General features: G+C 43.3%; 1 protein-coding gene across 2 annotated transcripts; it reads right to left on the bottom strand.

Annotated features, from left to right (window-relative positions):
• Positions 1-1,885: 1,885 nt before the first annotated feature.
• On the bottom strand, positions 1,886-17,034 carry TRAPPC2 (trafficking protein particle complex subunit 2). 2 transcript variants are annotated; one of them, XM_087426494.1, is made up of 5 exons: positions 16,897-17,034; positions 8,331-8,442; positions 5,264-5,407; positions 4,744-4,830; positions 1,886-2,994 (listed from the first exon to the last, which is right to left on the bottom strand). In XM_087426494.1, exons 2-5 carry the CDS (start codon positions 8,421-8,423, stop codon positions 2,896-2,898), a joined length of 423 nt encoding a protein of 140 aa, XP_087282620.1. In that variant the 5' UTR covers positions 8,424-8,442; positions 16,897-17,034; the 3' UTR covers positions 1,886-2,895. The 2 variants fall into 2 exon arrangements, with proteins under 2 accessions (XP_087282620.1, XP_087282621.1); XM_087426495.1 differs by lacking the exon at positions 16,897-17,034 and adding an exon at positions 16,599-16,765.
• Between the last annotated feature and the right edge of the window lie 103 nt (positions 17,035-17,137).

Raw genomic sequence — 17,137 nt, 5'->3', positions numbered from 1 at the left:
GCCATAATAAAATGCAGACTGGGTGGCTTCAACAATGGGAATTTCTTTTCTCATAGTTCTGGAGGCTGGAAGTCCCAGATCCAGGTGTTGGTAGGTTTAGTTTCTCCTGAGGCCTCTCACCGTGGCTTGCAGATGACCTTTCCTCTTTGTGCCACTCCCCCCGCCGTGTGTCTCTCTCTGTCCAAATTTCCTCATTATAAGGACACCAGTTCGATTGGATTAGGGCCTATCCTAATGGGTTCATTTTAACTTAATCACCTCTTTAAAGGCCCTGTCTCCAAATACTGTCATGTTTTGAGGGACTGGAGGCTAGGGCTTCAACATATGCATTTCGGGGGGACACAGTTCAGCCCCATAACACATTTATGTATGTGTGTAGGTAATTACAAAATGTATAATTTTGATACTTGTATAGACTTACTTAATACCTTAGTGGTTTTTTAAAACTTTTAAGCATCTTATCAGTAACCTTTCTTCAGCTAAATATTCAGGGATTAGATTAGTTGGCGTTCAAGAGGTCTAGAGCTGGGCAGCAAAAAACGGTCAAGGGAACAGATCTTCATGTGTGTAAAGACAGGCTGACGGAAGGGAGAGTAATCCAGCTTCACACTGTGACTTAAAGGGATCCAGTGAACAGGGGCTAATTGACCAAACGTGGTACTGAAATGTGACAGCTAAGAGGAAGAGGAACAAAACCTGACTAAATAGCTTCAGCCTTCAAAGAAACGACAACGAACTGATGGAAGAGCTCTTCAGCCAACAACAAGCTGTGACTTTAAGATCGTGACACCATGATGCCAGTTCTTGCACAACACCAGTGGCTTGTGGGGCAGTGAAGTGTTAAGTAGAAAAATAGACGTGTACAGTCAGTGGATTCTGAGAAGTCACCACTGCGGACTGCCAGCCAGGAAGTGCTGACGTGACCAAAAAGTGAAAGAACACGAGTGTGGCATAGGCAGAGCAGAGATCGAGGGTCTCTATATACACGGAAAACATGGCCACCAATGAAGCATCCTAGAAAATGAACGAGGGCAAACCAGATTCGTGCATTTTAGTTGGATCACAAATTCAGTGCTGACATACATGTGCTCAGTGGAGCCTGATGCCCAGGGTGCTACTGATGTCCCCCCATTGCTCTTGTGTGTGGAAACTTCAGTGACATCACCTACCTCCAAATCCAAGCAAGCTTGCCGGCTCTTTAGCTTTCCTACTTATCAGCCCCTGGTTTTCCCCTTACCCCAGGCCTGGTTCTGTCTCTCAGCTGTCCTATCCACGTGTCCAGTGCTGCTTTTCTCCACACCTTCGTGCCCAGCATGCTTTCCCAGTGCGGCCCACCTCAGGTCCCACCCACTCCTACACTCATTGTTGGGCTTCCTTCGAGCTCCTTCAAAGATGCGGTCCTACCCGTAATTTGGTACTTAACTACAGTAATATACTCACACAGGGCTTGTGTTACTTGTTCGCCTCATCCTCACAAACCTGGAGAAAAGGATCACTATTTGCAGGGCACCTGTTGTTGGACTGAGCCAGGACCTGAACCATCTCCACCCTACAACTTCCTGCTGAAGCACCACGCTGCTGCTCCTGGCTGGCTTGCACCACACCCCTCTGCACTATATGCTCATTGAGGGCAGAGCAAACTATATACAATAAGTACATGTTTGGGTCTCTCCAGTGAGCATGGCTGAAATTACTCCTAGATTTCTAGCTGAGTATCTTTTTCTGCCCCTCAAGCTCTGGCACCTAGTTTGAGGCGCTCTGAGTTCTGTAAAATGCATTGAGATTATGTATTAGCTTGCAGACTTTCAATAGGGGAAACAGGACTAAAATGGTAGTGGTGGTGGGATGGGCAGCACTTAAAAAATTCGATATTAAACTTCCACAATCTTGGACAAACATCTTTATTTAAGAAACAAAATAAATAGGGTAAAAAATATGGTAGCAACTTCACACAAGGATACAAGACCAAACTTAGAATTACTTGCTCAAGTTATTCAGAATGGAAGAAAATTCTTCAAGTGCTCAACAAATATCTGGTTAATATTACTTGCTTTTCAGTGGCCATTTACTAGTTGACAGTAAGATTCCCCCACTTGTTACAGTACAAAAGAGTCCATTCCCCACCTGCTCTGGTGTACAGCCTAAATGGCTACAAGTGCAAATGTTAAGGTAATGCAAGCTTTTCTTTGTTTACAATTCTAAAATTGCCTTACAACTTTTTACTAGTACAGCTACCAACAGGTGCACTTAATCTTTAGTTTACTGTCTGAGGGAAAGGAAATATAAGAACATAACCTGTCACTTTGGTCCCAGCCTCCCACTTTGCAAACATGGATCCAGGATTCTAGAATTATAGCAGGATCACTGTTCCCAGTCTCTGACAGGGGCAGGCATGTGGCATTTGGCGCTGCAAAAGCTATTTGCTTCGGCTTCTTGGGTAGTGCCATGTAAACTGCCTGTACATTTTCATAACATCTCTAGATGTATAGATAAGCCCATGTATGTGCTATCAACTTCATTCCCTACTGCAGAAGCTATTTTCAATCTACCAAATCTTGACAGTGACATTTGGTTCTGGATTGTTACATCAAGATCAAGCTATCTGAATGAGGAAATTCAAAAGCTTATTCTCAATTTTTAAAATAAAGGTATTTCACGATTACTAATAAAGAGCTCTTTATAAATAACACTGTTTATAAGCAAATATTGATCTGTTGGTAATCATAAGAAACTGAGTGTACTATTTTTAAATATAAAAGGAATTTCATTAGGTTTAGATAAATTGAGACTACAAGTAAAACTTTTCCAGGCTATTTAATCAACTTACTTACAATGTACACATTCCTGAGTATACCCCATTGTAGTGACATTGTTTGTTTCTGAATTTTTCTGCATTCAGCTTAAAAGGTGCTTCTTCCCAAGAAACTGAACTTTTCTGTCAAATGCGCTTGATCGAATAGGAGAATTGGGTTCATAAAATGGATTCATTGCAAACTAGGAAAGAAGAAGATATTAGTGAGCTTGTCAAAGTACAAAGGCTGACAAATCATAGGTCTCTAAAAGGAAATTATTTTAAAGTTTTAAATTAAAAGAAATCATCAAAGACATTCAAAACAGAAGTCTAAAGACCACATTTAAGTAAATAGTAATGACCCTTTAAGGAAGTTTTTGTTTTGGTGTTTAGTTTTGAGAAGTACTGTGGCAGAACAGTGCTATAAGTGTTGCCCATGTAATGAGCTAAATTAACTTTCAGGATTCACTCTATGTGTGACATACTGATCTACTCACATTCTTTATAAATACATGGGTTAATCTGTAAGGCCCTTTGGCTACATAAAACTAAAAATCTGCCATATGCTCAGAGTTAAGAAACACTTATACCACACTGCTATTAAGTTACTCTTGTTTGGTAGTTTTTTAACAATCAGGTTTTTAATGCTCTCCTTTAAGACAAGGCTAATGATCAGTTTCTCAGGTAACGTAATGAGTGTATCATAACATGTGAGAAATTAATATTAAGTGGAATCACTAATGAGGAAAGGAGTTACCAATTTTTACACCTCATCACTTGATGCTGTCCATCTTTATAAGAGGGCTAAATATTCTTATTTGCTACTTCTGACTAGGAATATTTTTTTTTTCTTCTTTTTTTTTTTTTTTGTGAGGAGATCAGCCCTGTGCTAACATCTGCCAATCCTCCTCTTTTTTTGCTGAGGAAGACGGCCCTGGGCTAACATCTGTGCCCATCTTCCTCCACTTTATATGGGACGCCGCCACAGCATGGCTTTCCAAGCAGTGCGTCGGTGCGCGCCCGGGATCCGAACCAGCGAATCCCGGGCCGCCGCGGCGGAGCACGCGCACTTAACCGCTTGCGCCACCGGGCCGGCCCCTTGACTAGGAATATTGATTGTTAACTGTGCTGGTATGCAAAAAATCTTATCCAAATACAGAACATTTAAATTATTAAGAATATACTGTCGTTAGCACTGCTAACATACTATTGTTTAACCACTGACATCCTGTTACTATTTTAACTTTCTAATTAATTATCAAGAAATGCAGGTGGCACCATTCCCCTTGAGTGACTATTTGATAATATATGAATCACTTCCTGCTGGTTTATGACCTATATACATTACATTGTAACTTATTTGTAAAGTAGATGGAAAACATTTTAGATTAAAATTATGAAGCAGTTTCCCTTAGGCAGACTGCTCCCTTCTCTCTCTTTAGGGTTCCCTAATAAAATCAACTATATGTGCCAAAAGGGGGAGAATAAAACTGATTTAAAAATAACTACCACAAGTTGTTTTCCTAAATAAGTTATCTTGGTGGTGAAGACTCGCCTGATGAGGGAGCTGCCAGGGATAGTTCTGATGCGGGGAGAGCTAGTCTGAGATGGAAGCCGTGCCATATAAGGGAGTTACTTTAATAGGCCAGTTTCCTATCAAAGTTTGAATCTCTTTTGGTGAGGGAGATTGGCCCTGAGTTAACATCCGTTGCCAATCTTCCTTTTTGCTGAGGAAGATTGGCCCTGAGCTAACATCCATGCACATCTTCCTCCATTTTTTGTATATGGGATGCTGCCACAGCATGGGTTGAAGAGTGGTGTGTAGGTCTGCGCCTGGGATCCAAACCCTGGGCTGCCAAAGCAGAGCACACGAACTTAATCACTCTGCCACCTGGCCGGCCCCTGAATCTCTTTTTATAATCAGATTTAAAAAGTTATAGAATATACCATACCTTTATATATAAGTCATAGACATCAGTAAAGAAGTTCTTTATTCCATCTTCTTGCCTTATGTCATGAAGCATAATAAATCTCATATGTGAAACAATTAAGGTATAACCTTTCTTAGAAATGAAAAACGGAAAGCCATCAGTTGATACAATATTCTCAAATTAGTCACATGCAGTGTAGTCTGCAATGGAAAGTTGAATACATAAACTGGGTTCAAAGTTAGGTTAGTTTTATCTCAAAGAGAACATAATCTTCTTAAGTTAGAAAATAACTACAAAATAAAGTAAAATCACCCTTGATATGGTTCAGATAAAGCTTAGTTTTATATATGAGACTTGGTTTTAAAATTATCTGTTAAACACAATGTGGTTTTTTCCCCCTAAAAAAAGTAGCCCCACAAGTGGCCATTTTTACCTGATACTTTGAAGCCCACAGACTCAGCCTGGCATCTATGTCCCATGTTGTTCTAGTTTGTTACCCCAACCTTTAGTTAGGTATCTTTATTAAAAAGGTAAGGATATGACCTGCAGTAACAAATGCTGAAACAAACCACTCATTGAACTTGTCCACAGTTTTCAAGTACATGTTGTTCGACAGCCACATATTCTCATCTACGAGGTCGAGGGCAGCGTGAGCTATGAACTGGTTCAGATGACGATGGTCGTCCTAGAGTACAGTGTGAGCAGCACCAGGTTAACATTTCCATACGGCAGCCAGAACGCCAACATTGCAGTCCATAAATCCTATAGTTTTCTTGTGGGGGGGAACACTTTCTGCTTTTACTTCGTTTATTATTGTCATGAGACTTATAAAGGATCTTCAGTGTTTTCACATCATATTTTATTTTTTAATTTGGTATCTAAAAACTCAACAAATAGAAACAGTCAATTACTTAATAAATGAAATGTGTTCAAGAAACTACATAGAAGATTTTTTTTTTAATTTTGCAAGAAGTTACCAAATTCTGTAACCATTTAAGCATGTGAAAAAAGAATACTATGTTAAAAGAAAAAAAAAAAGTAGATCCTGCTTTCACGAAGCTCCCATCTTTTTAGAGGAGGAAGACAGGAAAAAATACGTAAGTGGTTATAGATAAAGGACAGCAATTTAGGTAGGCTGGGGTTAAGGAGGCGGTAAAGGAGAGCTACAGAGAGGTGCTGTTGGCACAGGCCGCAAGGGGGGGATGGGAGAGAGGGGCTTCAAGCGCAGGGACACTTGGTGAGCAGTGGAGACAGCTGAGGTGGTGCTCCTAAAGGCTTGGCATCCATCTCTTTCAGGTCTAAGGAACTTACATGGCAGGGGGACCTGGGAGTGGTGGGAGACCATGCTCAGCCCCAGCTGTGAGCAGTCACCTGTGCCAACAGCAGGAGACGGGCCTGTCAGAGCTGGGATGTCCTTTTCAAGGGCTGAAATGGCTTAACTGGAGGAGAAGGTGGGAATAACCCAACATAATGTGGAGAGGGAATTTACAACCTAGAATGCAGTCTTATTCCTGTGGAATTCTTACTTTCTAAATGCATTTTCAAAGAACACCTCTGTGGGCCGACCCCGTGGCTTAGTGGTTAAGTGTGCGCACTCCGCTACTGGCGGCCCAGGTTCGGATCCCGGGCGCGCACCGAGGCACCGCTTCTCCGGCCATGCTGAGGCCGTGTCCCACATACAGCAACTAGAAGGACGTGCAACTATGACGTACAACTATCTACTGGGGCTTTGTGGGGGGAAAAAAAAGGAGGCGGATTGACAATAGATGTTAGCTCAGAGCCGGTCTTCCTCAGCAAAAAGAGGAGGATTAGCATGGATGTTAGCTCAAGGCTGATCTTCCTCACATACACAAAAAAAAGAACACCTCTGTTATGGGTTGAATTATGTCCCCCAAAATTCGTATGTTGAAGTCCTAACCCCCAGTACCTTAGACTGTGGCCTCATTTGGAAAGAGGGTCGTTGCAGATGTAATTAGTTAACATGAGGTCAGGCTAGAGTAGAGCGGGCCCTAATCCACTATGACTGATGTATTTATAAAAAGGGTACATTTGGAGACAGACACACACACAGAGAGAACGCCATGTGAAGCCAAGGAATTACCAGAAGCTAGGAGAGAGGCCTGGAACAGACCCTTCCCTAGTACCTTCAGAGGGGGCACGGCCCTGCTGACACCTTGATCTCAGGCTTCTGGCCTCCAGAACTGGGGGACAATAAATTTCTGTTGTTCTAAGCCACCTATATTTTGGTTCTCTGTTACGGCAGCCCAAGGAGGCTGTGCCCGTGACTGGGCTGGAGGAAGGCTGCCCTTGCGCTGGAATCCCTCGCACAGCTAAAGCACATTTACTTAACTCACGTTGCCATGACGAAGCTAATTTAATCCTTCTGGGTATATTTGTGTCTGGCTCACAGCAGCGTTTTCCATTACTTTACACTGATGGTGAATCTTGAGAGATTAGGAGAAAACTGTAGAAATGCTTTAAGAAGGTAAGTGGTAGCAGGAGAAAGAACTAAGATCAAGTCATGTGACAAAGATTTTTTATATGCACTGCTTTGCCTATCACAAGGCCACTGGAGTGCACAGAAACTATACTTAAGTAGCCGTGTACCACAAAGCAACTCTTGCTACAGAGATGCCTCAAATCAAAGTTTTAATAAGCAGTCTGCTCATATGAATGTGGGAAAATAATGTAGCAACAACACCTGGTAGGATAATACCTTAAATTTCTATCATATTTTAGTGGAAAGATCTGAATAGTTGAAAAGCATCATACACTGGACATTACATATTACAATTAATTTCAAAAACCAAGTCCTGTCTTAAAGGACATTAAAGTTTATTTTTTGGAGGTTGGGAGAAACACAACATAACTTGTCAGCAATTTATTAGAAATGTGGACATTCCTAATACATTCCACAGAAAGATGTAAGGGACCCAGCTATTCTCATCTCAAGACTCTATGGCTCTGTTTACTCTGAATGGCAACATGTTCTTGAACCAAGCTTGTTTTTCTGGAAACATTCTTGACAACAAGAAAGTTGGGTGGTGTCACTGGGGAGGACAGCACGTGGGCACCACCCAGCCAGTAGGTACTGCAGAAGGTCACTGAAAACTGCCGTAGTCTCAGGGGCAGCAGGAGGACATGTAAGTACGGGTCTCTTTTAACCCTCCCAAGTGTAAATGGATCTACTACGTACGTCCTGATGAAAAATGTAATTCACTGGGACAGAATGGGCTTTCATGACATTTCAAGGCAGTGATGACTGTTCTTCCAGACCCACTAGAGGTGGACTATGTTTTTATGTGCTTAAGGAGCAGCTTTTCGTAGTGGGCGACACAGTGAACTGAAGATCAGGGGAAAGAGATACAGAGCATCCCGCTAGTATGTGCTAAGGGTGTGCTGACTTAAAGGATGAATCAACAATTTAGACAACATTCCGAGGCTGGCTTCTATCACCCTGTGGGACTGCAGAGCAAGCCTCATTTAATTGTGGTGGAATCGGTTCCCTCATCTGTCCAGATCTCTTCCAGTTCTAAAATAATATGACACCATTATCATTACCCACAGCATAACAATTCTTATGGAATTTTTTAAGGTTCCATACGTACTTTGGATTCTGCTTTTCCAGCTGGCAAAAACTCCATTTCAAAAACTGGATTATCGTGGTGGCCAACAATTACAAAGTAGAAGCTTCCAGACATTGTCTTCAGTATATAGCTCCTAATTAAAATAATACATATATTTAGTACTCAATACTGAAAACCAAAATAGTTAACAGGAAGTCTAGAATTCAATGTTTTACTTAAAGCTGACATTGTAGAGGAGGAGGCCGCTAAGCTTGGCATGCTTTCCAGTATACTACCATAGATATATACTACCATATATATATGGCTTTTGGACTACACAAATTATATATCTATGATATGTCCTGTAGAATCCAGTACTATATTTACACAGGGAAATTGGAAGACCTCTAATATGAAATTCCAACAACAACATTCTCATGATCTGAAAGTTTGGAACATTTAGAGTAAGCTGGGCTAAACTTGAACTGGACCAGTTAGCATTAGCACTAACACCTGGAAAGATTCATAAAGGGTGCTGATTAGGAAATAACTGGCTTGCCTTAGAAATTTTCAGGAGAGATGCTTCTGAGGAAGCTAAAAACAATCCTCCGTCATGTCACTGACACAAAGGAGAGATATAGCATTAATCTAGAGAGTGCATGGTCTATTTGTCTTCTTCCTACCTGAAGTATATATGCTACAAATATAAGTCCCTGCAGATGAAAGAGCCTATGACATGCCTCTTCAAACACCATTTATAAGAAAGGAAGAAACAGTTTTGTATTCTAGGAAAGATGGAAGAAATAATAATCCAAAAAGGAAGACATTTTGAGGCATTAAGAGGTCTTGGAACTAGGGTTAATAGGTTTGCTAAAGAAATAAAACTAAAAGAAAGTGGGAGGGGTGGAATCAGTGATTCTGTGGTTTTTAGCACTGACAATCAAAATCTGGATGGATGGATAGACAGACGGATGGACGGATGGATTTCTGTATGTATTTTTAGCACAGGGTCTTTGGAATCAGACAAAGCTAGGTTCAAGTGTAGCTCTGCCACTTACTAGCAACGTGACCACAGGTGGGCATGGTCCTTAATCTCCCAGCATCTGTCTCCTCCTCGGTGAAATAGAGATCACAATTGTAGCTCGCTTACGGTGAGCCTGAAGATTACACAACCTAATGCATGTAGAGCACCCAGCACAGCGTCTGGCTCCTAGGAGGTGCTCAGTAAATGTTATCTAGAAGAACACGGAAGAGCATGTGCACATGGAGATGTGGTGACAGGTAAGGCCTCCACGTGGGGAGGGAATCTGGTTAACCGGCAGTGTCCAGTCTCGGGGAACGTACAGCTGGGGTGTGTCAGAGCCCAGGGCTCATGGAACGTCACTGGGACTTCTGCTGATTCACACACAACACGCAATGAAATCAGAAGAGATCTGAAATGTACTTCCTAATGAATACAACGTTTTGTAAAGGAAATCAGGGCACAGCTGGCACTTCTACCTCTGGAATTCGAAGGCCATGACTGGATGAAAAGGCAGAGAGGGGACTTTTGGCATGATGAAGTAAGGAGGATGTAAAATGTTATTTGGGGCAGGGGTCGGCACACTACAGCCTGCGGGCCAACTCCGGCCTTGTCCATCCTCTTACTATCGTCTAAGGCTGCTCTTGCCTGACAACAGCTGAGCTGAGCTGCTACAACAGAGACCATCTGACCCTTTACAGAAAAAATTGGTCCCTGTTTTAGGGGAAAGATGAGAAAAAGGCCCAACTAGTAAAACTAGACAAAGACGAGCAGGAATGTTACAAAAGCTATGCAAAATTAGCAGAATTGGCAATAATTCTTAAGAGAAAGTGAGGGGAAGAGGGATGGGAGCTTGAAATGTTAACAAAGTCAACAATGACATCATTAATGCTTGCTTGAACAGGTTTCAAAGCTGGAGCTTGCCAAGGGAAGGGCTTACTTTCTTCTGCACAAACATTTAAGAAGCAGCAGCAGGAAAAAAATATAAGGAAGATGCTTCTCCCCACACACACCTTTAAGAAGCTGCAGCAGACAATATATGGATAAGGAAGATAACTCCCATTCCACCTCCCAGTACCCTCGCCCCGTGTGGAAATCCAGCGCTGGGAGAGAAGCATAGTGCTAACCAAGTACAGCGTGAGGATAAACAGAAAGGGAACTGAAGGGAATACTGCCTAAAGGTTATATCACAAACTAGCCAGCTGGGCAATAACCTGCCAATAACCTGATTTCACAAACAGCTGAAGAAGGGATATAACTGTATTCAATTCTGACAAGGAAAAACTGAAAGGTGAAGTGGAAGAAAAGGAACCTTGGGAGAATAACCACATTGTCTTAGGAAGGGAATGTGTATAATCATTTAACAGTTGAGGGCTTACTATACCCAGGTAGTAGGTAGAAGTGAGACGCACTCTAGAATTCCATGCTGTCCAATATACTGAACTTTCTGACAGGATGGAAGTGTTCTACACCTGTGCTGTCAGATGTGGTAGCCGCTGGTGGCTAATGAGCATTTGAAATGTGGCTAGTGTGTCTGCAGAACTGAATTTTTATTTAATTTTAATTAACATTTAAGTAGCCACATGTGGTTAGTGGCTACTGTATCAGACAGTGCAGCTCTAGATCAATGATTCCAAACATTTTTTAAAGTTCTGTGACCTCCTCCACCCATGAAGCAAGTATTACTTAGAACTCCAATGTAATATACATAATACAAATAAAGCAACTGCTGTATTTATGTGAGTGTGTACGTGTCTGCTCAATTTTCCCACCACCTGAAATAGGGGCCCTTCAAGCCTCTCCAAGGAAGACTGGATTTCAAGGTGTGGAGGAGGTAGCTACACAGAACTTGGCAATGGATTAAACTGGGGAACTGAGGAAGAATTGAGGGTGTTTCCAAATGTCTGACTGAGGTGATCAAGGAGAATATCAAGATGATGATGTTATTCACCAGGAAAGGAAGTAAGAAAGAGAAAGAAGGGGATGAAAATGAACATGTCAATTTTGAACATGTGGTGGTAGCCAGAATAGTCCCCCTGCCCCCGACCAAGACGTCCACAACCTAATCTCGGGAATCTGTGAATGTTAATTTACATGGCAAAGGGGAATTAAGGCTGCAGATGGAATGAGGGTTGCTCATCAGCTGACCTTAAGATAGGGAGATGATTCTGGACTACCCATGTGGGCCCAATGTAATTACAAGGGTCTTTAAAAGTGGAAGAGGGAGGCCCAAGAAGAAAGTCAAGGGGAAATGTGAGTATGGAAGGACGGGCATGGAGATGCAATGTTGCTGGCTTTGAAGATGGAGGAAGGGGCCACGAGCCACGGAAAAGAGGGCAGCCGCTAGAAGCTGGAAAGCACAAAGAGTCTTCCCGAGAGCCTCCAAAAGGGAACGCAGGGCCGGCCCCGTGGCTTAGTGGTTAAGCGAGCGCGCTCCGCTGCTGGCGACCCGGGTTTGGATCCCGGGCTCGCACTGACGCACCGCTTCTCCGGCCATGCTGAGGCCGCGTCCCACATACAGCAACTAGAAGGACGTGGAACTATGACATACAACTATCTACTGGGGCTTTGGGGGGAAAAAATAAATAAATAAAATCTTTAAAAAAAAAAAAAAAAAAAAAAAAAAGGGAACGCAGCCCTGATACCTGGATTTCAGCCCAGTGAGGCTAGTGTCGGACTTCTATGCTACAGAACTGTAAGATAATAAACTTGTGTTGTTGTAAGCCACTAAATTTCTGGTAATTTGTTATGGCAGCAGTAGGAAACTAACACACATATCAAAGCTGAAAAACCTGCAGGTATGAGAAAAAAGTAAATACTCAAGGAAGTGTGAGCAAAAAGGAAGAGGGTACAGTCTATAAAAGAACAGTCATCACTATAAAGAGATTGGGAACAAAGGGAGTTCATTTACCATGGGACGGGGGTTCAAAGCACCGTGGAAAAGGTGCAGGGGGGAGGGGCAATGGTGCGTCAAGGTGAAGCTACTTGGAGTGTATGGGGATGACAGCAGGGAAAAGAATGGGCTGTGGTTTTTCCAGCACATATCCCTAACACCTGACACAGAGCCCAGTCCATAATAAGTGCTCAGTGCTTGCAGAACAGAACTGCGACGAGGGGGCTGTGGTTTGGACAGTGTCAGATGATGCTGGAGTGAGAGGCATGGTGGGATTAACTAGCCTCAACATGGAAAAGCTCCAGTGCTGAGGCCGTCGGGGTCTCAGAGGCCTGACTGATGAAGTCTGTGTTCCAGTGCTTCACAGCACCTTGGTGAGAAGCTGCTGTAAGTTGTGAAGGTACCTGTGAAGAAATCCTCCCTGACAAGGGACAGGACTCGCACCTGTCGTGAAAACAGCAGCTGGCTCTGGTGGCTAGGGTGACTTGAGCTGCTTTTGAGAGGGAGAACTACAGAAATCACCATGGTGCTACAAGGAGCTTTGGACTACCTTGAACTCAAAGAGGACGCGTACGTGATGTTAAGAAGCAGGGCACTAACTAGTACTGAACATAAATACGGGACCAGAAATCTGTGAGGGCAATCAGAAGGGCAAAAGCCCCCAGTGAGCTGAAATGTGTGGAATATATTAAGAAAAACAAAAGCCTTTTTAGGCTGCAATCAGGAAAAAGGAAGGGAGAAAGGTCAACTGCTTCAAGCGCCTGGTACATAGTTAAATAACAGAGGACGCAGATCTGCTGAACTTCAGTTTTCTCAAAGAGAATGATTTTCAAACAGCAAGTGTGGAAGAAACAAGTTTAGGCAGGCTGTGAACCTCAAGATGGGGGATATTAAAAAAATATCTAGACATCTTAATATGGAAGCAACCCAAGTGTCCATCAACAGATGATTGGATAAAGAAGATGTGGTATATATATGCAATGGAATACTACTCAGCCATAAAAAAAGACAAAATCGTCCCACTTGCAACAACATGGATGAACCTGGAGGGTATTATGTTAAGTGAAATAAGCCAGACAGAGCAAGACAAACACCGTATGACCTCACTCATATGTGGAAGATTAACACACACAGAACAGTTTGGTGATTACCAAGGGGTAGGAGGTTGGGGGGTGGGCACAAGGGGTGAAGGGGCTCATTTATATGGCTACTGACAAATAACAATGTACAACTGAAATCTCACAATGTTATAAACTATTATGACATCAATAAAAAAAATCTAGACACTTCAATAAATACAAGTCTTTAGGTCTCAGCAAATTACATATCTTGGATTAACAAATGTGACTGTATAACTGCTGATCAGGGACATTTGAGAAATCGCAGGAACAGAAAAGAGCCACATCATCAGAGAGAGGTAAGCGCTATTCCTATTTTCAGAAACAAAAAGGCTTATCTCCTAGTCTATAACTGGGTACTTTCGAAGAGATTAAAATACCAACAGAAATATGTATCAAATGCCTGTCTTTGGTCTGACACATGCTAGGAGCTTTTATTATACATTAACTCATTTAATGTGAATCCCTAGACAAAAATAGCATAGGTTATTATTCATTCATGTACTCCTGATTATAATGAGAACAAGTCATGCCAAATATACATTTTCCGTTTTCGAAGGGAAATATGGGAGACAGTAAGTCATTTTATGAAGTAATTTAGTATCTATCTAAGAACAAACTTGGAGACTGTAGCCTAGATGATAACAGAGTCTGTGGTATCCCCAGAGCTACAGCAGTGCTTGGGGCCCAGGAAGCACTCGTTATTTGTTGAATGAGGAACAACTCATAGCTGACTTGAATGTCAATACCCGAAGAACATTAACAAAGTGCTCCATGTCAGCTGACAGCATGGGGTCTCTAGGGAACCTTCGAGGTTTACCTTAACCTACTCCAGCGTGACATTTGAATCAGTAACTGGGATGAAGACAATTTATCACATTTAAAGATAACAACACGCTAATACCAGAAGGCAAAAGTCGGGATTCAAAAAGATCTCCCTGGCTAGGAGAATTCGGTGAAATTAACCAGATAGAATTTAAGAGGATGTGAAATAAAGTCCTGTACTTGGGTTTAAAAAAAATCCACTGCACAACAGGATGGGGGAAACCTAGTTTAAGAGCAGTTCATCTACAAGAACCCCAAAGTTTTCATTTATTGCAAGCTCAATAAGAGGCAGCAGTCTGATATAGCAGTCAAAAAAAGCTAATGCAATTCTGCAGTAAGAGAAGACGACGTCCTCTTCGCTAACATCATCTCTGGGGAACGTACTCAGTTCTGGGAATTGCATTTTAAAAGGATCAATAACTGAACTGTGTGTGTTGGGAGAAGGGCGGGATCGAGGCTAGGGAATGCTCTGGAAACAAGACAGAGCTATTGAAGGAACTGAGGATGTTGCAACTGAGGGAGGGTGGAGATTTTTTTTGGGGGGGAGTGGAGTACAGCACAACCTTATCTTTAAATAAGATATGCTGTCTAATGGAAAAGGGATTTGACTAGGGACAGCAAATGGGTTTCCTCTTGTGAGCCAGTTCTAATCAACTGGTACTGACCGCCAGGAACTGGTGCTGAGAAAGATTCTGAGACTAACTGCAGTGAGTGGGAAAGATAACTGGGTTCAGTTATCCACGCCTGCTATGGGTTTGGGAGAGAGCAGTGCCTACCTGAGTGCTAAGTATTTGCTAACTCTGGATTAGACAGACTTATTCCAAACTGCTCCAGGGGCCAAACCTACAGCTGCTCCTTTGAGGTTACATGAAAAGACATTTGGGTCAGTGTAATTCAGAACTTTCTAACAAAGAACTATCAGGCTGCCTTGTGAGGTGACTAACCCTCCCCTCAACCCATCACCAGAAGTGCATAAGCGGAGGCTGGAAGACCATTAGTGCCAGACCGGGAGGATGAACTCAATGAACTTAGAAGTCCCTTCCAACTCTTAAGAATTTTAAGTTGCAGACAGAAACAAGACAACTCATGGACTCCAGTTACAAAGCCATCCATTTTTATAGCAAACCTCTTTACAGCCTCTACAGAGGAGCTTCTAGAAAACTTCCCTGTGCTTCCGACAGCAGTGGCTTCAGTTGTTCCACAGACCTGGGGCTGCAAGACTAACCTGGTGTGGCAGAGGACATGTCTACTGCAATGATGAGGAGCAGGATGAATACTATTGATAGTTCTCTTGTGTGACATTTTCCTGTTAATACTATAAGCAATTCCTCCACCTCCAAGTGAGATTATGCTGGCTTTTGGAGAATATTTTATCTAATTCTATTCAACTTTGGGACTAAAGGTGGGGGTAAAAGGGTCTTTAGGCACAGATGGTTTTTAACAGTAGTTACAACATATTAACATCTCTTCATCGTTTCACCATTCTGCTCAAAAGCCGTAATGCTTCTCATCTACAGAATCAAGTACCCGTATTCAAAACCTATTCCCACGTTGCTCTGCACGTTTTTTCTCAACCTTATTGTTCCACCTCTGCTAGAGTTGGATGGTCTACTTATTTTTTCTCCCCAACTCACTGATTGCATCCACTCCAGAGTTATTTCTCTCTTCATGCTCTCCTGATTCTGTGTGCAAACCTTGCCCATCTTTCAGAGTCCAAGGCCCCCCTCCTCAAAAATTATTTCCCAACACCAACCTACAGGCGCTCCACCTCCTATGAAGTCCTGTCACTCTTGCTGCCTCTTAAATACTTTAAAACCTTTCACAGCCAGGGGTCAAAACTCACTGTACTCTTCAGTGCTGTGCACAAAGCCAACACTGACCCAATTCTGCCCTCATAGGACTTAGACACCTTATATCCACAGCACAGGACTCTGGAGTCAGGCCAGATTCCTCACTGCTCTTGAGAGGGTCCTGACGTTTATTTCTCTGCAAATTTTCCCCATCCCTCCAATGCTCTTTTTGCCCACCATCCAAATCCTACCCATCAAAGTCCTGATGAAGTCACACTTTTTCCACAGAGATGTCCCTGCCAACTTCCATCTTCAACCACCTCTTTTTCTAAACTCTTTACCCAGTCTACAATGCATCTTAGTTCTTATCCAATTCTCTGGCTATAATGTTTTCATTACTGCTTCTCGAGAGACTGGTTCCATTTCTTTCCAGTTAGATTTAAGTATCTTGGGGAGCTGGCTCACCTTTGTCTTCCTCACAGCACGCACAACGGTGGGTGCTCAAAGTTTAGCTCATTTGTTTTCAACCAGGCGGTGATTTTGCCTCCCAGAGGACATAGGACATTTAGCAATGTCTAGAGACATTCATGGTTGTCAGAATTGGTGGGAAGGCGCTACTGGTATTTAGTGGGGAGAGACCAGGGATGCTGCTATACAACTTACAGTGCACCGGACAGCGCCCACAATGAAGAATTTTCCGGCTCCAAATGGCAATAGTGCCGCGGTTAAGAACCCCTGGGTTAGCTGACTGGCCTAGTCAATGGCAAAAGAAGCAAAGCCCCCGAGCCGGCGGACGTCTGCAGGTTGAAACGCAGTGGGGGCTGGCTGGGGCCAGCCCGGCTGCCCCAGGCTGGGGCAGGGTGGAGAGACAAGGCCAACACTCGGGTCACACGGTGCCCGGGACGTCCCACAAAGCCCCAAAGCCCCGGAGGGCCCGCCTCTCCCTCGCTCCATCCCCTACCTGCAGCCAGACGCCAACAACGGAAAAGCCCAGGCAGTTCCCGGGGCAGGCACCAGGGCTCCGCGGCCGCAGTCGGGACAACCGGAGCAGTCCTCGCGAGACCCGGCCGTCGAGCTCTCGCGATACACGGGTGGAGCTTCCGGCCGGAGCGCCGAGCAGCCCGGCGCATGCGCTGTAGCGCTCCAAGCTACGGCGGCTTGGCTTGGCGGGACTCGGGAAGGGGCGGGATCGGCTCGGAGCA

The sequence above is a fragment of the Ceratotherium simum genome, chromosome X, assembly GCF_057802395.1.
Source record: "Ceratotherium simum simum isolate JZ-2026a chromosome X, ASM5780239v1, whole genome shotgun sequence".
Classification (NCBI taxonomy): Eukaryota; Metazoa; Chordata; class Mammalia; order Perissodactyla; family Rhinocerotidae; genus Ceratotherium; species Ceratotherium simum.
The sequence above is the reverse complement of the archived record's forward strand: the minus strand, read 5'-3'. Positions and strand labels throughout refer to the sequence as shown.